General features: G+C 47.4%; 4 protein-coding genes and 2 long non-coding RNA genes across 11 annotated transcripts in view; 4 read left to right on the forward strand and 2 right to left on the reverse strand.

Moving 5' to 3' along the window:
- The window catches only part of LOC101173583 (gamma-aminobutyric acid receptor subunit rho-3), a 27,195-nt gene extending 21,992 nt beyond the window's left edge, over positions 1–5,203 (forward strand). Inside the window, exons 6-11 of the mRNA XM_004080797.4 lie at positions 833–970; positions 2,197–2,349; positions 2,557–2,618; positions 2,861–2,992; positions 3,642–4,631; positions 4,678–5,203. Coding sequence (XP_004080845.1) covers positions 833–970; positions 2,197–2,349; positions 2,557–2,618; positions 2,861–2,992; positions 3,642–3,944 — 788 coding nt within the window. The 3' untranslated portion in view covers positions 3,945–4,631; positions 4,678–5,203. The remainder of the gene's footprint in view (positions 1–832; positions 971–2,196; positions 2,350–2,556; positions 2,619–2,860; positions 2,993–3,641; positions 4,632–4,677) is intronic.
- The window catches only part of LOC105353610 (hemicentin-1-like), a 703,897-nt gene that overhangs the window by 259,766 nt on the left and 421,209 nt on the right, over positions 1–22,922 (forward strand). The gene's annotated exons all lie outside the window — the stretch shown is intronic.
- Positions 1,908–6,928, reverse strand: LOC110017278. Its single transcript, XR_002292636.1, has 5 exons — positions 6,831–6,928; positions 2,891–2,959; positions 2,576–2,672; positions 2,268–2,357; positions 1,908–2,124 (listed from the first exon to the last, which is right to left on the reverse strand). It is a non-coding gene; the product is annotated as an uncharacterized LOC110017278 (long non-coding RNA).
- LOC101164262 (la-related protein 4B) lies at positions 5,699–21,148 on the forward strand. 4 transcript variants are annotated; one of them, XM_023950041.1, is made up of 17 exons: positions 5,699–5,847; positions 7,072–7,220; positions 8,190–8,846; positions 13,907–14,027; positions 14,509–14,610; positions 15,306–15,354; positions 15,445–15,581; positions 15,714–15,817; positions 15,924–16,034; positions 16,214–16,441; positions 16,514–16,590; positions 16,668–16,826; positions 19,581–19,647; positions 19,725–19,820; positions 19,919–20,013; positions 20,109–20,178; positions 20,537–21,148. In XM_023950041.1, exons 2-17 carry the CDS (start codon positions 7,137–7,139, stop codon positions 20,645–20,647), a joined length of 2,268 nt encoding a protein of 755 aa, XP_023805809.1. In that variant the 5' UTR covers positions 5,699–5,847; positions 7,072–7,136; the 3' UTR covers positions 20,648–21,148. The 4 variants fall into 4 exon arrangements, with proteins under 4 accessions (XP_023805809.1, XP_023805812.1, XP_023805811.1 ...); XM_023950044.1 differs by having other exon boundaries at positions 19,952–20,013; XM_023950043.1 differs by having other exon boundaries at positions 16,517–16,590.
- On the reverse strand, positions 21,130–22,279 carry LOC111946611. The gene is made up of 2 exons (XR_002872334.1): positions 22,171–22,279; positions 21,130–21,308 (listed from the first exon to the last, which is right to left on the reverse strand). It is a non-coding gene; the product is annotated as an uncharacterized LOC111946611 (long non-coding RNA).
- LOC105356645 (disco-interacting protein 2 homolog C) overlaps positions 21,790–22,922 on the forward strand; it is a 66,734-nt gene continuing 65,601 nt past the window's right edge. For all 3 annotated transcript variants that reach the window (XM_023950032.1, XM_023950034.1, XM_023950033.1), the window contains exon 1: positions 21,790–22,535. In XM_023950032.1, the coding sequence (XP_023805800.1) occupies positions 22,457–22,535 (79 nt within the window). In that variant the 5' untranslated portion in view covers positions 21,790–22,456. The remainder of the gene's footprint in view (positions 22,536–22,922) is intronic.

Here is a 22,922-nt window from a genome sequence, read left to right on the forward strand (position 1 = left end):
TGAGGTTTACCTATGATGAAAATGACAGGCCTCACTCATCTTTTTCGGTGGAAGACTTTGCACAGTTGTTGGCGACTAAATACTTTTTGTCCCACTGTATGGGTGATGCTGTTGCATTGTGCCCTTAAGCCACAGTCTAGGTAGTAGTTGTTAGCTAGGTGAGCGTACTGGCTCCTTACTGACCCTGCGCAATGCTGCATGCACGTAGTGTCCACGTGATGCCTGTAGGATGTCCTCACAAACTACCGTCTGACTGTCTAATGAATCTGTCTAACAGTCAGGCTGCACAAAAGCAGCACACACTGATCACCTGAACAGCACTAAAGGGCTCCTCTGCAGCTTTTGGGAGCTTAAAAAGAGGAATAATCCGAACAAGATGCCTGCGTTTCACCTACTTCACCCTGACTTTTCCTTACATGTTCAGTTTTCTCTACGACCTGTCGCCTGCAGCGAGCTCATTGAAAAAACTGTGCATGACCATTGCGTTCACCGAACAGTCTACAACCTTGACATTTCGTGTGGGTCAGTGTGGCCTGGATAGGTTGGGTCTTTCACCTACAGACAGCCTGTATCCACCCGTACGAGCAGTTGTGACTAAAGCTTTATCTCAATTTAAAAGATATTCTGCTTAATCTCGTACAGTTTTGTCTTTGAATGTCTTCATTGTTTAATGGAATGAAGGCTTCACTGCAGATTACATTTTCCTCTTGGTTAGTTTGCTTCATGTAAGTTGGTTAGCTTGAGATGTTCCCACATTCAGTGATGATCTCGTCACATTGAGCATTTCCAGTTTCTGTTTTGTCAGCTTTTCCTCCTCCGTCTCTGCATGCAGACGCCTACAACGAGAACGACCTGATGCTGTACTGGAAGAACGGGAACGACTCCCTGAGGACGGATGAGATCGTCCTGTCTCAGTTCTTCATCGAGCATTTCCACGCCTCCAGTGGCCTTGCCTTCTACAGCAGCACTGGTGGGTTCCTGTGTCACATGATGCATGCCTACATAGAAGGTCAAATTCAATTCAATTCAATTTAATTTTCTTTGTATAGCCCAAATTCACAACAACAGTCGTTTCAGTGGGCTTCGTAAGTCTTGTAAGGTAAACATACAATCAAAAAGGATCATAAATGCATAGAATTCAATAGGATAAATCTAAACTTTAACTAAACAGACTTAACTAAACAAGCATCCCTGCCCTTAGACCCCCCTTCTCTGTAAGGAAAAACTCCTAAAAAAAAGGAATCCGGAAAAAACAAAGAAACCTCAGGGGTGCCCACATGAAGGAGGGATCCTCCCCCAGGACGGACAGGCGATTTACCAGAACTCTTAGAGAAGAATTAACTTATCTAACGCTACAACTACAAATAAAAATCCAGCAAATGATCTTCATCCAGATGAAGTTGGGGGCCGGCTGGGGGCGAGAGACGATCCGGAGACAGGATCCACAGCCAGGTGTAGGAGCAGGAGCAGAGACGAGCCACAGTCAGGGGCTTGGTGGCTAAACGCTCTACCTCCAACTGTACTTTTACTAATTCTAGGAACCACAAGCAGTCCTTCATTTAGTGAGTGAAGTGTTCTCATTGCATGGTAAGGGACTATGAGGTCCTTAATATAGGACGGGGCCATTCCATGTAAGGCCTAATAGGTTAACAGGAGGAATCTTGAACTTAATTCTAGAATCAACTGGGAGCCAATGAAGCTAAACTAACACAGGAGTGATGTGATCTCTTCTGCTAGTTCCAGCTAACAATCTAGCTGCTGCGTTCTGAACAAGCTGGAGACTTCTTAAGGAACTCTTAGGACACGCTGCTAACAAGGAGTTACAGTAATCCAGCCTCGACGTATCAAATGCATGGATGAGTTTTTCAGCATCACTCTTAGAAAGTAGATTTCTGATCTTAGCAATATTCCGCAGGTGAAAAAAGGCAGTTCTACACACCTGAGATATGTGAGCCTTAAATGATAAATCCTGGTCAAATAAAACCCCAAGGTTTCTAAATGTGGAATTAGGGGGCTATACTTATCCGTGAGCTGGAGGAGGCTGGAGTAACATGCTTGAGATCTGCTTCCTTTTTGTTTTGAGTAATTCTGGAAAATCCCTGCAGACGTTTCATTTCAGTAGAACTGAAGGCAGAGATAAAAGGCAGATTAGCACCACTGAACTTTCAACATCCCAACGTTTCTTTGTTACGTCAGGTTGGTATAACCGCCTCTTCATCAACTTCATCCTCCGGCGGCACATCTTCTTCTTCATGCTGCAGACTTACTTTCCCACCATGCTCATGGTGGTTCTCTCCTGGGTCTCCTTCTGGATCGACAGGAGGGCAGTTCCTGCACGGGTGTCTCTGGGTAACAGACTTTGCACACGTTAAGTTTTTTGTTATAAACAGATTATATACAGACTCAGACCTATAAGGGGTGTGTGTGTAAATTTTATAAATATTCAAAAGGTAATTTCAAAAAGACACTGAAGAAAAATTACAGAATTTTCTAAATCATCTTGCAATGCCATGATTTGTCCACAAGAGGGAGACATTTGTGCTGTGTTGGGTGCAGGTATGACCACGGTGCTCACCATGTCCACCATCATCACAGGTGTCTCCTCCTCCATGCCGCAGGTACCACAAGTCTGTCTGCATTTTAACGTTTGTCCCCTTTATAAGCTGTCTTTGCTAGTAGAACATATGTAAACAGTGATGCCGGAATGTGAAAATATTTGCATTTCAAAATAGAAAGTCACAAGTGTGGGTTAAGTTTCTAATAGAAAAGTGAATACATTCATGTTTTACCCTTTTATCATCAACCAGATGTTATTATTTTTGGGTGGAGATCTTTGTGATCATGTGTTGCTGTTGCTCAGGTGTCCTATGTGAAGGCCGTGGACATCTACCTGTGGACCAGCTTCCTGTTTGTCTTCCTCTCCGTCATTGAATACGCAGCCGTGAACTACTGCACCACTCTGGAGGAGATGAGGAAGATGAGGAGGGGGAAGGTCAGCACAGAAAATAATCAGTACCCCAGAATCATGTGTGTCCGAATGTCTCCCTCTTGTGGACAAATGGCGGCATTACAAACTCCCTGACTAAAGCTTAGGGCAGCTAAGTCTGAATTCCTTCCCTGCTCCTGAGCTGCTAGAAAACTACATGGTGCGGAGCTACCTAGTGCCCTAGATTTTAAAAGCAATTCAGACACCATGCTCACAACTTTAGTTTGTTTATTTATTTATGTATTTAAATATCTTGCTTTTGAAATCCAGGGAACTAGACCATCCCACACAACGTATGCAGTGTTTTAGTGAGGGAGTAGGGAGAGGATTCAGACTCAGTCCCTTTGTGTTCTGAAGATGAAAACTTGGATGATTTGTAAATGGTATGTAATTTACCTTTTGATCTAAATGAAAAATGGTTCAATTGCAATTCATTGTGGTCTATATTTGCCAATCAAGTGAAAATCGATGCACATTGGTTTATCGCAGAGACTTCTGGGACATGGATTTTGGAATTGTGGATTCAGACAGCTCTACAAAATGACAGATGCATCGTGTTGTAAATGAAAGAATTAGGAATTCTTTCTGCTGGAATATAGTCTTTGATCTTGTCCGGATCCGGACGGCGGTGAGCTGGTTCTCTTTGTCTCTTCAGATTCCGTCCACCTTCGATGCCAGCCAAGCCATGGCCTTTGACGGGTGTTTCCATGACAACGACATCGAGCTCACAACTTTCACTCGGATGGCGCCCACGCTGACCTCTAACCCGCTGACCACGCCCACCCAGAGCTCAGACATCCGGGCCCCAGAGGGCACTCGTCTGCGGCGGCAGAGGTCCGTGCGGGAGAACGTGGACCTGCTGGTCAACAACAGCTACATGATCGACTCGTACTCGCGCCTGGCCTTCCCCCTGTCCTATCTGCTCTTCAACACCATCTACTGGAGCCTGTACTCCTGATTGATGCAGCGCTGGCACTGCCAGCAGGGTAGAGAGCGGAACGCCGCAGGTTCGAGCTCCAAGCTGCTGAAAGGGGAGATGAAATGACCGGAGTTCCAGGCGTTTTAGTACTTAGAAGCATGACAGGGATTTCACTTTTATGTCTCAGCCAAAACCAACTGAAACCTGTCTTCACAGGAAGAAACGACTGTGGCTTTGACAGTGTGAAGAAACAAAGTTCTCAAATACACTCAGTCAGGTTTTTATCACGCTGGAGTTCCTGACTTCAACATTCGATTGGACTACGAGGCGTGACGGTTTGCAGAGAAGCTGAATGCTTTTTACTGCAGCGATCTCCTGCTTCATGTTTTGGACCAGAGCTCCACAAGTTTTAGTTTTCTTTACTGTCAACTTTCTTTTGACTTTGTCTCCTGGTCCACAAAAAAATTCTGCAGCCTGTGTCATTTCTGCTGATGGATTCAGTTTGTGTTCCTTCATTCTCAACACTCGACACATTTGGTCAATGGTCAACCTCAGGGTCCAACTCAGGAGGATCCATCAAAAAGACAGAAGATGACACACAAACATTCCAGCTGCTGCAGAAATGCTGGATGTGGGCTGGAAGGTGGAGGAGCAAACTTTGGGATCTGAAGCTCCAACGGTTTCTGCAAAACTGGAAGGCAGGATGCTGAGTCAGGACTCTAACATGTTAGAGTCCTGACAGCTGAACTCTGTGTCAGCGGGATTCCTGCAGGAATCCCGCTGACACAGAGTTCAGCTGTCTTTGGTCCAACTGGTGCTGTAATAAAATCAGCTGCATTTGGCTCTAATGATGTCCGTAAGGCTTTGAATCTCGCTGCAGCTCGTTGGCGAGTCTTTGAGCCGGCTGCCTTCTGTTCAGGGCCTGCCTGGCGTTTTTCTATGAAGGCTGCTCTTGGACTCCTCCCACTTTATGTATGCACCAGAGCAGCGCAGAAAGCCACGCCCTTCACTCAGGACTCTCTGTTTCCACCAGCAAGCTCAGTTTAAAACGGGACAAATGTGACGAATGACTTCCATGTCTGCCTGAAACTGAAGACCGGAATGTCCCAGAAGGAATTTAAAGTCTGTAAAAACACTCAAACTTTCTGTTTTACTTTCTAATTTATATTTGTGATACTGTTTTTAAGAATGCTCTCCTGCTGGTGATACTTTATGTCAGATTTCATCCAAATAGTTATTATTTTATCTCAAATAAAACTAAACTCTGGCAGAATAAAATGTAACATTGAAAGAATCAAGACAAAGGTGAGTTTTGTGAATTTGTGTCCTGTTACAGTTCTTTGGGGGAAAAAATACAATATATATTTTATTTAGTGTAATAACAGCCAACGGCACCTTTCTTTCCTTGGAAAAAAAGATACTTAAAGGAAAGGCCCGTTACCAGACTGTCTTTGGATTATTGTTGGGTTTTTTTAACAGAACAGGTGATTGTGTTGCCAGAAGGAACCAAAACACATTCAACATACAGAATCAAACATAAACGATATATAAATTAAATAAAAAGTCTGATCACATTTTCTAGTCATAGCACACAGAGAAAAAGTAGTTAATAAACAAAGCTCGTCTTTTTCCCTGCTGTGTTAATAAGGTTATATCTAAATAACTTTTTTTATTATCAGGATTTATCATCACTATTAGCTTTATCAACATTTAGGGGCCATCATGAATAATACATGAACCAACACGTGTGTGTGTATTCTCTGCAACGCGTTCTCGTGAAGGGCTTACGCTCCGTATCCATGGCAACCGAATAGCGCCAACGTTCCCGCGTCTGGGGTCGGCAGGAATTTGCGTGAGGTTGCGGTTCCGTCCAGAGTCCAGAGTCTGTCTACTCAGAGGACAGCAGTGTTGTGCACCGCAGCAGACAGGTGCGCTTCCACAGGTGAGTCGGATTCGAACCCGCTTCTCTCCTTCAGCCGGGCGGCGCGAGGCGTTTCCGGTTACGGGCTGAATGCTGAGAAACTAACGGCGACTGCGGAACTTAGAGGAGCTGCTTTTCTCCACCTCCGCTTCGCGAGATTTTAAGTTATTCATTTTAAATGAATAAATAACATAAAATAAACGACACAGTTCAACTGTTGGGCCTAACAGTCTGTCTAACCTGCAAAGGTCACGTCGGTTAAACTAATTCACAATACAACACAGTCTGAGATGAAATGGATAATGTTATGTCTCCACTTGTAATCATTGAATAAATGTTAGAACATTAGTAATATTTCAAACTTTTGTTCCTTTCGACACCGTTTCCAAAAAGATTGTAAATTAATCAGCTGTTTGTTTTGATGAATCTACGGAAGTCGAGGAGGGCCATGTCTGACAGAGCGACTTCACAAGAAAACAAAACTAAAAGCTATTTTTTTTTCCTCTAAATTACCTGCTGAATGTTGCTAATTTACTTTCCACATGACTACTTTTAATTAGAAAATGTGTTTCTGATCAACAAGATTAGCAGGATTTCCACCTGAGTTTGTCCAGAACTCACTTTTTCAGCAGCAGCTGCTGCTGAAGCGTTAAGTTAACCAGTAAGATCATCAGTTAGTTAGTGATGATCCTGTGTTTGTCCTTTTGGGTCACATCTACAACTAACTGTTGTGTCTTTCTATCCCAAATCAGGAAACAGTATATTAAGTAAACACTTTATTTCATTTGATTATTATTACTTTTTTTTTGTCAATGGCGACTTTTTAAATGATTTTATCAAGAAACCAGCTGAAAAAAACTGGAGTAAACATGACCCTTCTGGCCCTCCGTAGACATGGGTGCTGGTGCCGTGCATGCAGCATGACTGTCAGAGTTTTCTCCGGCAGGGTTCCGGGTCAGGTCCCACTCATACTGTGGGGTCGTTCTTTTAGAACCCCCCCTCACCTGAGTTTGGGTGTCCGTTTGGATGAACGCTGGTTTTGAAGCCAGAGTCTGGACTTTTTGTCGGTCTGAAAATGCTTTGGAGGTTTTTCTGACAGTGGGAGCAGCGTGAGTGACAGATCTGCAGGACACGTGCTCATCGTGTGCTTCTGTGTCTTTGTCCTTGTTGAAGACCCAGGCTGCCATTTCCATCACACCAGCTGCTGTTGTGACCCATTTCCCTCTCTGCTTTGCCGCCCTTCAGTTGCCGTGGTGACCGTCAACAGCAGCGGCGCTTGACCTGACCTCTCAGCCCCGGTTCTGAGTCACATGATGTCAGAGGAGAACCCACTGTTTCCTGCTGATCTGGAGGCGCAGTTGAGTCTCTCCCCTTCCAGCGTGAACGTTGATCAGGTAACAGAACGCCACGGCTCGTCACTCGGCGTGTTTCCAGCGTGTTCACAGCTCCGGGTCGGCCGTGAGAAGTCAGAACTCTTGACCCCCACGTAGATCTAAGACATGAAGACCACTCCTCATCCCATCGTTGAGCTGTCGGTTCTGGGACTCATTGACTGATTGTTGGGGGGGTTATTGGCCAATGAGAGGAGACGCTTGAGCGGGGAGGATGAGTAAACAGTGAAAGGAGTTAAGGGTTAGCGGCTGCAGCACATGTTCACCCTCAGAGCAGCAGTCCCATGTTTGATTGGCAGGAGCATGTGAGCTGCTTCACATTTGCTATTTTTGGCAGGGGAGGGGAATGAGTTGGCGTGAAGAGGAGGGATGGGGGGGGTCTCTTTCTTCATGTGGCCAAACCACTGGGAGGAGCTGCTCTTGACTCTGACTCCTGCCATTCAGGGGCTTTGGTGATCTGTTGCAGCACTTTTGTTTTGACCCCCTCCAGCCCTGAGAAAAGGGCGTGTTGTTATTCTAAGTGCTGGCCCGGCCCAAACAATGAGAGGAGCAGGGAGTCTGTTCTCTGCCAGACAGACTGTGGAGGATGAGGAGGGAGAGGCAGAGCAGACCCCCCCTAGTTCGTAAGGGGCGTCTTCAAAAAGAGGCCAGCAGCCGTCAGACGGAGGCGGGCCTTAGCCACCTGGAGCAGGTGAACGTTTCCCTCCGCTCAGACAGCCGTTAGCATGCGGACTGCTGCCCCGCCCCTCACTCAGACAGTGTCAGACCTGCTGCCGCCTGCGTGAGACGCTGAAGCTGTGAAGATGCTCATGATGGTGGGGAGGAGCAGCGCAGTGTTCAGAAGAACTAAACAAACATCTGAGGAAGACGATTAGGGCATTGGGGGGGGGGGGGGGGAGGAGGGTCTAAAGTCAGGGCGGGGCACAGCATCCAAATCTCCCACAACCCCATGTTTGAACATGTCCCCATCAGTCTGTTCCAGGTGGAGGCCGGCGTGCCACATCAGCCGGGGGGCTGTGTGAAACTGAGGAGAAAGGGGCGGAGCCTCCCTCTGAGCATCAGCCGGCATCCCGACCCCGCAGGACGTCTTCATCCGGGGTTTCCTGTGACTCTGCGGTGAAGCCTCCGGTGGACGTTCACACACAGTCGGACTGCTCAGGCACTGTGGAACGCTCCTCAAAGACAAACGACTCTGGAGCGCCGTTTGAGATGAAGAGTCTTGTAGTCATGGGTGAAAGCTCTAAGCCTGCTTCCACCTGCACCCATGAGACATACCCCATCCTGCCTGTGGACCCAGATCAGATCGACATTCATGCATCAACTCCATCCTACGAGATCCACCCGGATCAGCAACCTACCGATGAAGACGAGGAGGAAGACGAGGAAGCCGAGATGAAGGAAATGATGTTTGAGCTGCTAGGAGAGAGGTGGGACTCAACCATGGGCTTCCTGCCCCCCATCCCTGGGCTGGGTCAGCGGTGTTTCCTAGGGTCATCTGAGTCCAGCCAGGGTGAGAGCGGCTCTAAGCTGATCCCCCTGTCCATCTCAGAGCTGCAGACGTCCATGGCCATGCTGGAGGTCTACCCATACTACAGTGTGTGGGACTGGGTCGCCAGCCACGCTCAGAGTGTAAGTGTTCCTGCAACAAAGGATCTGGTGTTCCTGCAGCAAAGCATCTGGTGTTCCTGCAGCAGAGCATCTGGTGTTCCTGCAGCAAAGCATCTGGTGTTCTTGCAGCAAAGCATCTGGTGTTCCTGCTGCAAAGCATCTGGTGTTCCTGCTGCAAAGCATCTGGTGTTCTTGCAGCAAAGCATCTGGTGTTCCTGTGGCAAAGCATCTGGTGTTCCTGCTGCAAAGCATCTGGTGTTCTTGCAGCAAAGCATCTGGTGTTCCTGCAGCAGAGCATCTGGTGTTCTTGCAGCAAAGCATCTGATGTTCTCGCAGCAAAGCATCTGGTGTTCCTGCAGCAAAGCATCTGATGTTCTCGCAGCAAAGCATCTGGTGTTCTTGCAGCAAAGCATCTGGTGTTCTTGCAGCAAAGCATCTGGTGTTCTTGCAGCAAAGCATCTGATGTTCCTGCAGCAAAGCATCTGATGTTCCTGCAGCAAAGCATCTGGTGTTCCTGCAGCAAAGCATCTGGTGTTCCTGCAACAAAGCATCTGGTGTTCCTGCAGCAAAGCATCTGATGTTCTCGCAGCAAAGCATCTGGTGTTCTTGCAGCAAAGCATCTGATGTTCCTGCAGCAAAGCATCTGATGTTCCTGCAGCAAAGCATCTGGTGTTCCTGCAGCAAAGCATCTGGTGTTCCTGCAACAAAGCATCTGGTGTTCCTGCAGCAAAGCATCTGGTGTTCTTGCAGCAAAGCATCTGGTGTTCTCGCAGCAAAGCATCTGGTGTTCCTGCAGCAAAGCATCTGGTGTTCTTGCAGCAAAGCATCTGGTGTTCCTGCAGCAAAGCATCTGGTGTTCCTGCAGCAAAGTATCTGGTGTTCTTGCAGCAAAGCATCTGGTGTTCTCGCAGCAAAGCATCTGGTGTTCCTGCAGCAAAGCATCTGGTGTTCCTGCAGCAAAGTATCTGGTGTTCCTGCAGCAAAGTATCTGGTGTTCCTGCAGCAAAGCATCTGGTGTTCTTGCAGCAAAGCATCTGGTGTTCTTGCAGCAAAGCATCTGGTGTTCTCGCAGCAAAGCATCTGATGTTCCTGCAGCAAAGCATCTGGTGTTCTTGCAGCAAAGCATCTGGTGTTCTTGCAGCAAAGCATCTGGTGTTCCTGCAGCAAAGTATCTGGTGTTCCTGCAGCAAAGCATCTGGTGTTCTTGCAGCAAAGCATCTGGTGTTCTTGCAGCAAAGCATCTGGTGTTCTTGCAGCAAAGCATCTGGTGTTCCTGCAGCAAAGCATCTGATGTTCCTGCAGCAAAGCATCTGGTGTTCCTGCAACAAAGCATCTGGTGTTCCTGCAGCAAAGCATCTGATGTTCTCGCAGCAAAGCATCTGGTGTTCTTGCAGCAAAGCATCTGATGTTCCTGCAGCAAAGCATCTGATGTTCCTGCAGCAAAGCATCTGGTGTTCCTGCAGCAAAGCATCTGGTGTTCCTGCAACAAAGCATCTGGTGTTCCTGCAGCAAAGCATCTGGTGTTCTTGCAGCAAAGCATCTGGTGTTCTCGCAGCAAAGCATCTGGTGTTCCTGCAGCAAAGCATCTGGTGTTCTTGCAGCAAAGCATCTGGTGTTCCTGCAGCAAAGCATCTGGTGTTCCTGCAGCAAAGTATCTGGTGTTCTTGCAGCAAAGCATCTGGTGTTCTCGCAGCAAAGCATCTGGTGTTCCTGCAGCAAAGCATCTGGTGTTCCTGCAGCAAAGTATCTGGTGTTCCTGCAGCAAAGTATCTGGTGTTCCTGCAGCAAAGCATCTGGTGTTCTTGCAGCAAAGCATCTGGTGTTCTTGCAGCAAAGCATCTGGTGTTCTCGCAGCAAAGCATCTGATGTTCCTGCAGCAAAGCATCTGGTGTTCTTGCAGCAAAGCATCTGGTGTTCTTGCAGCAAAGCATCTGGTGTTCCTGCAGCAAAGTATCTGGTGTTCCTGCAGCAAAGCATCTGGTGTTCTTGCAGCAAAGCATCTGGTGTTCTTGCAGCAAAGCATCTGGTGTTCTTGCAGCAAAGCATCTGGTGTTCCTGCAGCAAAGCATCTGGTGTTCCTGCAGCAAAGCATCTGGTGTTCTTGCAGCAAAGCATCTGGTGTTCCTGCAGCAAAGCATCTGGTGTTCCTGCAGCAAAGTATCTGGTGTTCCTGCAGCAAAGTATCTGGTGTTCCTGCAGCAAAGCATCTGGTGTTCTTGCAGCAAAGCATCTGGTGTTCTTGCAGCAAAGCATCTGGTGTTCTTGCAGCAAAGCATCTGGTGTTCCTGCAGCAAAGCATCTGGTGTTCCTGCAGCAAAGTATCTGGTGTTCCTGCAGCAAAGCATCTGGTGTTCTTGCAGCAAAGCATCTGGTGTTCCTGCAGCAAAGCATCTGGTGTTCCTGCAGCAAAGTATCTGGTGTTCCTGCAGCAAAGCATCTGGTGTTCCTGCAGCAAAGCATCTGGTGTTCTTGCAGCAAAGCATCTGGTGTTCCTGCAGCAAAGCATCTGGTGTTCCTGCAGCAAAGTATCTGGTGTTCCTGCAGCAAAGTATCTGGTGTTCCTGCAGCAAAGCATCTGGTGTTCTTGCAGCAAAGCATCTGGTGTTCTTGCAGCAAAGCATCTGGTGTTCCTGCAGCAAAGCATCTGGTGTTCTTGCAGCAAAGCATCTGGTTTTCTTGCAGCAAAGCATCTGGTGTTCCTGCAGCAAAGTATCTGGTGTTCCTGCAGCAAAGTATCTGGTGTTCCTGCAGCAAAGTATCTGGTGTTCCTGCAGCAAAGCATCTGGTGTTCTTGCAGCAAAGCATCTGGTGTTCTTGCAGCAAAGCATCTGGTGTTCCTGCAGCAAAGTATCTGGTGTTCCTGCAGCAAAGTATCTGGTGTTCCTGCAGCAAAGCATCTGGTGTTCTTGCAGCAAAGCATCTGGTGTTCTCGCAGCAAAGCATCTGGTGTTCCTGCAGCAAAGCATCTGGTGTTCCTGCAGCAAAGTATCTGGTGTTCCTGCAGCAAAGTATCTGGTGTTCCTGCAGCAAAGCATCTGGTGTTCTTGCAGCAAAGCATCTGGTGTTCTTGCAGCAAAGCATCTGGTGTTCTTGCAGCAAAGCATCTGGTGTTCCTGCAGCAAAGCATCTGGTGTTCCTGCAGCAAAGCATCTGATGTTCTTGCAGCAAAGTATCTGGTGTTCCTGCAGCAAAGCATCTGGTGTTCTTGCAGCAAAGCATCTGGTGTTCTCGCAGCAAAGCATCTGGTGTTCCTGCAGCAAAGTATCTGGTGTTCCTGCAGCAAAGCATCTGGTGTTCTTGCAGCAAAGCATCTGGTTTTCTTGCAGCAAAGCATCTGGTGTTCCTGCAGCAAAGTATCTGGTGTTCCTGCAGCAAAGTATCTGGTGTTCCTGCAGCAAAGTATCTGGTGTTCCTGCAGCAAAGCATCTGGTGTTCTTGCAGCAAAGCATCTGGTGTTCTTGCAGCAAAGCATCTGGTGTTCCTGCAGCAAAGTATCTGGTGTTCCTGCAGCAAAGTATCTGGTGTTCCTGCAGCAAAGCATCTGGTGTTCTTGCAGCAAAGCATCTGGTGTTCTCGCAGCAAAGCATCTGGTGTTCCTGCAGCAAAGCATCTGGTGTTCCTGCAGCAAAGTATCTGGTGTTCCTGCAGCAAAGTATCTGGTGTTCCTGCAGCAAAGCATCTGGTGTTCTTGCAGCAAAGCATCTGGTGTTCTTGCAGCAAAGCATCTGGTGTTCTTGCAGCAAAGCATCTGGTGTTCCTGCAGCAAAGCATCTGGTGTTCCTGCAGCAAAGCATCTGATGTTCTTGCAGCAAAGTATCTGGTGTTCCTGCAGCAAAGCATCTGGTGTTCTTGCAGCAAAGCATCTGGTGTTCTCGCAGCAAAGCATCTGGTGTTCCTGCAGCAAAGTATCTGGTGTTCCTGCAGCAAAGTATCTGGTGTTCCTGCAGCAAAGCATCTGGTGTTCTTGCAGCAAAGCATCTGGTGTTCTTGCAGCAAAGCATCTGGTGTTCCTGCAGCAAAGCATCTGGTGTTCTTGCAGCAAAGCATCTGGTGTTCTTGCAGCAAAGCATCTGGTGTTCCTGCAGCAAAGCATCTGGTGTTCTTGCAGCAAAGCATCTGGTGTTCTTGCAGCAAAGTATCTGGTGTTCTCGCAGCAAAGCATCTGGTGTTCCTGCAGCAAAGTATCTGGTGTTCCTGCAGCAAAGTATCTGGTGTTCCTGCAGCAAAGTATCTGGTGTTCCTGCAGCAAAGTATCTGGTGTTCCTGCAGCAAAGCATCTGGTGTTCTTGCAGCAAAGCATCTGGTGTTCTTGCAGCAAAGCATCTGGTGTTCTTGCAGCAAAGCATCTGGTGTTCCTGCAGCAAAGCATCTGGTGTTCCTGCAGCAAAGCATCTGGTGTTCTTGCAGCAAAGCATCTGGTGTTCTTGCAGCAAAGCATCTGGTGTTCCTGCAGCAAAGCATCTGGTGTTCCTGCAGCAAAGTATCTGGTGTTCTCGCAGCAAAGCATCTGGTGTTCCTGCAGCAAAGCATCTGGTGTTCCTGCAGCAAAGTATCTGGTGTTCCTGCAGCAAAGCATCTGGTGTTCTTGCAGCAAAGCATCTGGTGTTCTTGCAGCAAAGCATCTGGTGTTCCTGCAGCAAAGCATCTGGTGTTCCTGCAGCAAAGCATCTGGTGTTCTTGCAGCAAAGCATCTGGTGTTCTCGTAAACATCAGTGGGAGTTTTGTGCTGACTCGGCGTTGGTGGGGACCTGAGTGTTTTCATCACAACAGAGAGCTGCTGTCACTTTGTTCCAAAACTGTTCCTGTGCTTCGTCTGATGCTACTTCAGTCAGCTGAACATGAACAACGCTCAAATACTAACATGGAAAGATTGTACAAACTATGCCAGTGTAATAGTGTGTTGTTTAGACCAGTTTAAGGGCTTTGTTGTACTCTTTCTAAGTAGTGGGGGGGACTTTAGGGTCTCCTTTCTGCATCCCAGTGAGACAGCTCAGCTTCTTTTTCCCAGCAGCTGATTTATGGTCTGTGTGTCAGCTACGTGATGGTCTGATTCCCAGTGGATGTTGGCGTTCTGATTTCAGGATTCTGACCTGGACTTCAGCTCCGACTACAGCGCTGAGCAGACGCACACTCACGACGTTCCTGATGTGAAGCATCTGGATCTGCAGCAGCTGCTGCCCCTCAGTCCCACCAATCACCATGGTGGGCAGCCATCCTCTGCATCAGGACCACTGATTGTACAAAAGAACCGGACTGAGTGACCCCTCCCCCCTGGTGTCCCAAACAGGAAGTTCCATAAAGCTGAAATCCCATAGACTTCAGTAGAGACAAACAGCTGTTACTCAGTCATCCTATTGGTCAGAAGAACTGTTCTTGCTGTGATACATTTGAACATGTTCTTGATAATCCTCATTTAAAATATTTCTGATTCAAGTTATAAACTGACCAATCAGATGCCTCAAGAAAAGTATGTGGTCTCATGTCAAACGTTTCATTGATGGATTCTCCCAAGCTTCCTTTCATGTGGAAGGGGCGTGGCCTTCAAACAATCTCACTCTTGATTGGTGAGAAGTGTTGACTCATCCCAGACTCACTCAGTCCAGTTCTCATGAACCATGATAGGACACACGTGTTTGAGATGTCAATCACAGTCTCAGTGATCTTCCGTCTGTTTGTTTTTCAGAGTATGAGCCCGGGTTTGGGTTGGACGTTGACCCTGGTGGTGCTAAATCCGAGGAGGAGCTTCAGAACCGACCTGACCCGCCTTTGCCCGACGCCACTCTGGGTTAGGAGTCCTAACTGACAAGATACTTTGTGAAACTTTCTCTGCTGCAGCTCAGGTCTTCAGCAGGCTTTTAGCTGGTTAACTATTGTGTTTTACCGTCGTTTATCACTCCGATCATCTTCTGATCCATTTTCTAAGGGTTCTCAGTGGTATTTTAATTATGATTATGCCGGTTTTAGCCAAAATTTAAAAACCTGTGTCGTTTTCTAGGACATAGTTTCTGCAGAGCAGCGAGAGTTCATTAAAAATTCACTTTTGAGTTTTTTGCTGGAACCATAAGCCTTCCCCCGTTTCCCATCATCCCTTTGTTTACACTCTTTCCCGCTAGCTTACAGCCCCTCAAAACCCCAACCTAACATTACTGGTGCCACAAAAATGGCGAGCAATGTCATAGCTGTCCATCCGTCCAGTTCTGATCCAGATTCTGCTCAGACCAGGAAGACAAAGACGTTTGTGGATCTGCTTTCTCATCCATGGTCATTGCCTGACTGAATCTGCTGCTACACATTCTGGGTTTGATTGCAAACAAGCTTTCATCTGCTTTCATCTTGTGCTGATGTGCCGTCCCGCCTGATATAAGGAAGAAAAATCCAAAGCTGTTGTGGAAAACGGCAGAAAATCCTCTGCAGGCAGTTTTAACATGAGAAGCCTGCTGTTTGGGGAAGTCGGGATGTTTCAATCCTCTGCTGTTTCAGGTGAGGTCAAAGAGAAGCTGGCCAGGGTCTTGGAGACTTTCCTGAGCAGGTAACACCTCAGTCTTGACTGTTCAAGTGAAACATTACAAAAGTTGTGTGTCTCTTCGTCTCCTCACAGTTCCTCCCCACCTCTTCTCAGGGAGAACCTCAGCAGTGACCTGTACCTCCATTCTCAGATGGACAGTAACCAGTACATCCACATCTCCTCCTTGATGTGTCTGGACAAGATTAGGAGCCTCACCACAGACCAGGACCTCCTCTCCGATCTTCTGAAATGTCAGTGTGAGCCTCCTCATGTAGGAAGTCTTTATCCTTGAGTAGAGGATCAGAGATGCTTTTATTCTATTTGAGTTGATGGTTGGAAGCTCCTTGCTCAAATCTGGCCTCTCCTCCTCTGCGGGCGTGCAGCTGTGCCGCAGGTCCAGGTGGCGCCGTGCGGCAGGAAGTTTCGGCCGCGGCAGAGCCGGTGTGTTTTGATTCTACGGGAGGTTCCTGACTCCACGTCTCCAGAGGCAAGAGCCCAACGGCTTGTGTGTTGGGTTTGGGTGATTGGGATTGGGTGAGAGCTGGCGACGCAGAATGAAACCCGCCACCATCCAAAGCCTGTGTTTTGTGCAGGAGGTGGAGACTCTGTTTAAAGGAGAAACTCTGCCGCCGTTTGTGAGCTGTGAGTCTGTGAGCAACAACCACTGGTTCATCACCTTCAGATCTGAGGCCGACACCCAGCAGGTAACATCTCACCCTCTGCTCTGTTCCATGGCTCAGTGCGGTTAGCTCCAGCAGATTCCATCAGGACCTTCTGTAGAGGATTTGAACAAAGCTTGAAGCTAAAATTTTTGCTTGCAGTGGGATTTGTGAAGAAAACATTTGTGAGAAGTTGTGTTGTTGGGTTCTGTGTGCGCCTGCAGGCTTACAACTACCTCAGGAAGGAAGTGCGGGTTTTTAAGGGAAAGCCCATCTTGGCGAGGATAAAGACCAGCATGGTGCCAGTTGATTGTTACAAACCCGTCCAGCAGGACCAGCGGAGCAAACAGCCCCCCCACTGCGACCCCTCCGGTGCATTCCAGGGGCCTGTGTTCCCAGGAGAGCCGTACGGTCTGAATGCTGGAGCCTTGTCCTTCTGTGACAGCCTGAAGGTGATCTATGGGTTCCCCACCGTCACCTCTCTCCCTGTGGTTCCTCTGCTCTTCACCTGTTGTTTCTGCCAGCAGCTTGAGTCCCTGAAGGGCGACTTCACGAGTGCAGCAGCTTCCAGCAGCAAACCTCACAACCTGCACACACACAGGTATTCCTGTGAGAGGTCGGAGTTCACGTCAGGTCATCATTAGTTAGTCTGATGGGAGCACTGACCCTTTCTTCCAGGACAGACACTTCTCCACATTCTAGATGTCACAGCCACTCCTCCGGGTTTGTTGATGGTTTCATTAAACCTGCCAAAAATCTGACACAAGTCAGCCAACGCCAGTGGAAGGGGAGGGGGAGGGGTAGGACCAGCGGGTCGGCAACACCTTACAGTAAAAGGTAACTTCCACTTTCAGATCTCTGCACGATTTTGTTTTTTTATTTTTTATTTATTTATTATTATTATTTTTTCTAACTTGTCCTGTCCAACAGTTTAGCAGACAGATGAGAACTGAAAGCCTCTTGTGTTGGACATATTTTACTGTTACAACAGGTACAACAGGGGTTATAAATGTTGTTTTTTGATTTTAAATACAGAGTTCCCTCTGTGTGTTGTGGTTGTCATCTCGGGGTCCTGCTGCAATGTGGATTCTTTTTTTTTAATTTTCATGCTTTAGAAAAAATTAAAACACTGCTGTTCTGTGTCCTGATTGGCTGAAGAACTTGTCAATCAGTCTCAGTTGTGTTGTGTCTCCAGTTCAGAATGAGTCCAGCTTTCCACATTTACATAGTTCTATAATTGAAACAAATCTTTGTTTTCGTTCTGTTTGACTATTTTGGTTCTGCTGTAAAGTTTCAGTCTGTGGTTCTGGTTAGTTCTGTTGTAAAGTTTCAGTCTGTGGTTCTGGTTAGTTCTGTTGTAAAGCTGCAGTCAGTGGTTCTGGTTAGTTCTGTTGTAAAGTTTCAGTCTGTGGTTCTGGTTAGTTCTGTTGTAAAGCTGCAGTCTGTGGTTCTGTTCAGTTCTGTTGTAAAGCTGCAGTCTGTGGTTCTGGTTAGTTCTGTTGTAAAGCTGCAGTCTGTGGTTCTGGTTAGTTCTGTTGTAAAGCTGCAGTCAGTGGTTCTGGTTAGTTCTGTTGTAAAGCTGCAGTCTGTGGTTCTGGTTAGTTCTGTTGTAAAGCTGCAGTCTGTGGTTCTGGTTAGTTCTGTTGTAAAGCTGCAGTCTGTGGTTCTGTTTAGTTCTGTTGTAAAGTTTCAGTCTGTGGTTCTGGTTAGTTCTGTTGTAAAGCTGCAGTCTGTGGTTCTGTTCAGTTCTGTTGTAAAGCTGCAGTCTGTGGTTCTGGTTAGTTCTGTTGTAAAGCTGCAGTCTGTGGTTCTGGTTAGTTCTGTTGTAAAGCTGCAGTCAGTGGTTCTGGTTAGTTCTGTTGTAAAGTTTCAGTCAGTGGTTCTGGTTAGTTCTGTTGTAAAGTTTCAGTCTGTGGTTCTATTTAGTTCTGTTGTAAAGTTTCAGTCAGTGGTTCTGGTTAGTTCTGTTGTAAAGTTTCAGTCTGTGGTTCTATTTAGTTCTGTTGTAAAGTTTCAGTCAGTGGTTCTGGTTAGTTCTGTTGTAAAGTTTCAGTCTGTGGTTCTGGTTAGTTCTGTTGTAAAGTTTCAGTCTGTGGTTCTGGTTAGTTCTGTTGTAAAGCTGCAGTCTGTGGTTCTGGTTAGTTCTGTTGTAAAGCTGCAGTCTGTGGTTCTGTTTAGTTCTGTTGTAAATTTTCCGTCTGTGGTTCTATTTAGTTCTGTTGTAAATTTTCCGTCTGTGGTTCTGTTTAGTTCTGTTGTAAAGTTTCAGTCTGTGGTTCTGTTCAGTTCTGCTGTAAAGTTTCAGTCTGTGGTTCTATTTAGTTCTGTTGTAAAGCTGCAGTCTGTGGTTCTGTTCAGTTCTGTTGTAAAGCTGCAGTCTGTGGTTCTGTTTAGTTCTGTTGTAAAGCTGCAGTCTGTGGTTCTGGTTAGTTCTGTTGTAAAGCTGCAGTCTGTGGTTCTGTTTAGTTCTGTTGTAAAGCTGCAGTCTGTGGTTCTGGTTAGTTCTGTTGTAAAGCTGCAGTCTGTGGTTCTGTTCAGTTCTGTTGTAAAGCTGCAGTCTGTGGTTCTGGTTAGTTCTGTTGTAAAGCTGCAGTCTGTGGTTCTGTTCAGTTCTGTTGTAAAGCTGCAGTCTGTGGTTCTGTTCAGTTCTGTTGTAAAGCTGCAGTCTGTGGTTCTGTTCAGTTCTGTTGTAAAGCTGCAGTCTGTGGTTCTGGTTAGTTCTGTTGTAAAGCTGCAGTCTGTGGTTCTGGTTAGTTCTGTTGTAAAGCTGCAGTCTGTGGTTCTGTTCAGTTCTGTTGTAAAGCTGCAGTCTGTGGTTCTGGTTAGTTCTGTTGTAAAGCTGCAGTCTGTGGTTCTGTTCAGTTCTGTTGTAAAGCTGCAGTCTGTGGTTCTGTTCAGTTCTGTTGTAAAGCTGCAGTCTGTGGTTCTGGTTAGTTCTGTTGTAAAGCTGCAGTCTGTGGTTCTGTTCAGTTCTGTTGTAAAGCTGCAGTCTGTGGTTCTGGTTAGTTCTGTTGTAAAGCTGCAGTCTGTGGTTCTGTTTAGTTCTGTTGTAAAGCTGCAGTCTGTGGTTCTGTTCCGATCTGGCTTCATTTCTGAGGGTAGAGATTTGTCTGCAGACTCTGATGGAGTTTCTGGAATGAGCTCATCTGGACCGGGTCTGCCGCTCAGAACCGCATCCTCAGCTGAAAATAGAGAGACCTGTGGCACCGCTTGATCTCCTCACTGTTAGCTGGAGTCCCAGCAGACTGCCTGTCAGTTTCCCAGCATCTTTCTTTGTGAAGTCAGAGCCCTGCTGATCTCTGACATGCACACGTGTCTGGAATGGTTCCAGAGGTTCCAGAGGTTCCAGAACAAATGCTCTTGTGAAGTCCAAACGTTTGGAATCACCTTCAGCTCCCAGAGGCTTAAAAGGTGATCTGCAGCCTCTGGGAGCAAGAGATGAGAAAAGATTCTCAAGAAAGGAGGACTGTAAGCTGGAAAACAAAAACAGCCACATACATGCAGTTGGATTTCCGTTAGACGTTGATGCTGCTGAACATTTGGTAGAAGCTCTGCACAGAAACAGTTTAACCGGGCTTTCTGTGTGCTCAGGCTCCGCCTTCCTGGCCAGAGAGGACAGAAGTTGCGATTTTTGGAGGCGTCTTCTCTGTCCAGTGAAGTAAGAACCACTGAGCTGCTTCATCATGGAGGGCAGAGAACCAGGCCTAACCCTTTGTGTTGGTGTCTCCTCATCAGTCACGTCTGCCTGAGTTCAACCTGAGCACTTTTCCTCCACTGTCTCCAAAGCTGGTTACCATGACAACACCACCCGCAGCTAACAGGAAGCTACAGGTAAGACACAGCTCCCGTCTGAGACGTTCCTGTCCATAATTGTTAGATTCCACAGTCTTGGTTGCTTAGCTCCTCTTAAACTTGCAAACTGAATCCAGTCAGAGATGCTTGAAGGGTTTGAACCCCGTCAGGATCCAGAGAGGCCTCTCACCCTGAGCCCTCCGCAGACGGAGCCGGCCGAAGATGCCCTGCGGTGAGTTCCTCCTCACAGCGGGGCTGGGGGCTTCATGGGCAGACCTGGAGCGGTTTTCCAGCTGTCATGCTGTGTGTTTTGTTGTGTCTCTGCAGGAGTGTGAAGGAAAGTGCAGAGAGGAGCGCTGAAGCCAAACCGCCTCCGCTCCCACAGGAACCGCTCATGGTGAGAACCGCTCCGCACAGCCGTCAGAGTCCTCCACGCCGTTTCCTGCCGCCATCGTCGTCTGTGCCGCTTTATTAGCACTGGCAGAAGGAGAAATGTTGATATTTGACCAACACCTTTAGTTGGCTGTTAGACAGAAGAATCCAGATAATCCTCCAAAGTCACCTTCTCTGTGCTGAAGATGAAAGATCAGAACTTGATGGACATTCTTCAGTAATATGAGAATATTTGAATTTGAAGGGATGACAACCTTTGATGGTCAAACAGATGTTATTCCAGTTCATGAAAATGTTACCTGAATCTAATGTGTTTAATGTGTGTGAAGTATGGAATAAATGAAGCTCTGCTTGATCTGTAGGTGGCTGAGAGACCGAGCTACGCCCAGATCTGCCACAGGTCGTCCAGGACCGGCTGCCACAGTGCAGATGGAAGGACCACAGAAGAACCCACCAGCACCGCGCGGCAGTAGACGCCGCAGGAGAGTGTGAGGAGAGGACGCTGGAGGCGGAGGCTTCTGCTGCTTCAGACGACCCATTGATCCACGTCTGATGTTCCGTCTGGATTGATTTCTTTCTTGTTCAGTTTGAGATGCTGCTGTGATGCTTTTCCTTTGGACTTTCTGGTTTTTTCCATGTTTTAATGCTGGCAGGAAAACTGCTTTACAGGTATAACCTGATCTTTGGTGAAACTTTTGAAATGATTCTTTGTTATGCTCTTGTTGGTTTTCTTTCTTGAATATTTGTATTGTTTAGTGTTTAACCGTTGCGAAGGTTCCGTTGACCCGTAGCTCCTTCAGGGTTTGGGCAGCTGCTTGCTGCTCATAAACAAATCCAGTTTAACACAAACTACTTTTTCTTTTTAAATAGTTTTGACTTGTAATGCGTTTAAAACATAAAGATGTGGAGTTGTTCATTTGCAAATATGTAAATAATTGAACAAATGCCAAAGAAGTACCTTTTAAAGATCAAAAGTGTCGGTGCTTTTTTATTTCAATCTCTTTTGTACAGTGCTGGAGTTGCGTGGTCTGTGGAACGCTGCAGTGTCACACTCTGACCAGCAGATGGCAGACGAGCGTCGCTTTATGTCCGCACTGCATCATGTGGTTCCAATTGACGTAAATTGATATCCAGCTGTGAAACAAACAAATCATGTTTTTGCTTTCAATGGATAAAACTGGTCATTTCAGAGCTTTTATTACTGCACATTTACATCAATAGGTGTGTTAAGGAGTTAAGCACTTTAAAACGTTTTGTTTTAATGTGCTCCTGTTGAATTTCTATCTCAATCGTCCTCTACTTTTAATTCTTTAACGTATAGAATAAAAGTTATTTAAGTTTAATTTTGTTTTAATGTGAAATAAAATACGCCTTACTATACGGAAATGGTAATGATTTGGTTTTACTACTATTTGTTCTGTATTTGTTGCTTCTGGCTGCAAATACAGGTTTGACTGAAGCACAGTCCCATCAGGCTCTGCTCATCTAACTGCTCTAAATCTTTCCTTCCTGTTCACCTGTGAACATCATACATGACCATCCCTGAGGAAGCTCATCAGAAATCTATTCCTATATGTGTTTGGATTCAGTCTGCTTATTTTAATAGAAACCCCTGCTCTTTCTAAATCAGCAGCAGACATCTTTTTGTTAGTGTACTTAAAAGATCAACGACGAACAGCAAGTCTCTTGTAAGAACAACAGAGTTAATAAGCCAGAACTTTCAGTGAAAATGTTGTCCAAATTGATGTATGATTTGAAAACATTAGAGAATAAAGTTAATCTGTGAAAAGTAGGAGGAAAACATCAATGTGACTGTAGGGCAAAATTTGAAAATAAATAAATATTGGGACTTTGTTTTGTAGAACATCCAGCTCGTTCCTGGCGCCCCCTGTCGGTGCTACGCGGCACTGCCAGCCTCAGCCGTTCAGAGTCACGTGACACCAGCGGCAAAAAGCAGAGAGCGGCGCTGAGTTTGTAGCTGCGCGAGCCTCATCACCTTCATCATCATCATCACTACAGCCGCAGCCACGGCACGGTCCAGCCGCGCGAGCCTCCGGAGTCTTCACCGTTTCGGGGACGCGGGCGTCATGGCGGGCCCCCGTTAACAGCAGACCAGATTTATCTCTTTGTTCTCGCCGGCTCTCTCCGCGCGCCTCCGCCGAGGAGGACTCCCTACCCGACCGAGCAGAGCAGAGGAGGAGGCAGGAGCAGCGACAGTCAGCAGCTGGCGGAGCGCGCGGCTCTCTGAGCGGGACTTGTTTTTCACGGCAGCAGCTCCCCTCATGGCGGACCGAGAGGCGTCGCCGATCCCGTTGGAGATCCGAGCCCGGCTGGCGGAGCTGGAGCTGGAGCTGTCCGAGGGTAAGGATCCGCCAGTCCCCCACCACCCCCTCCTTATTACCGTGTCTCATCACCATCCACACCGGAGCCCGCCTACTGTCGGAATCTAACCGTTCACGCCCCCCCTCCCCCCGGCCTGCACGGCTACGTACGTGTGGCCGACCGAGGATGCGCGCGGAGCGGCAGCCGCTGCGGGGTTCGGCCGCCGTTCTTTGTTTCCGCCGCAAACCGACACATAATACGGAATGGACCGGAACGGCCAAGTCTCCTCGTCCGGGTCCGAACCGAGCCGCAGTTTGACCTTGAGAGGTTGAAGTCCGCCGAGCGCACCTGTGTGGGAGCGCGCGCGGCCGCTTTGCCAATGGCCCTGCGAGCGCGCGCGCGCGCTGCTTGGCAGCTCTGCACCGA

This window comes from Oryzias latipes, chromosome 20, assembly GCF_002234675.1.
Source record: "Oryzias latipes chromosome 20, ASM223467v1".
Classification (NCBI taxonomy): Eukaryota; Metazoa; Chordata; class Actinopteri; order Beloniformes; family Adrianichthyidae; genus Oryzias; species Oryzias latipes.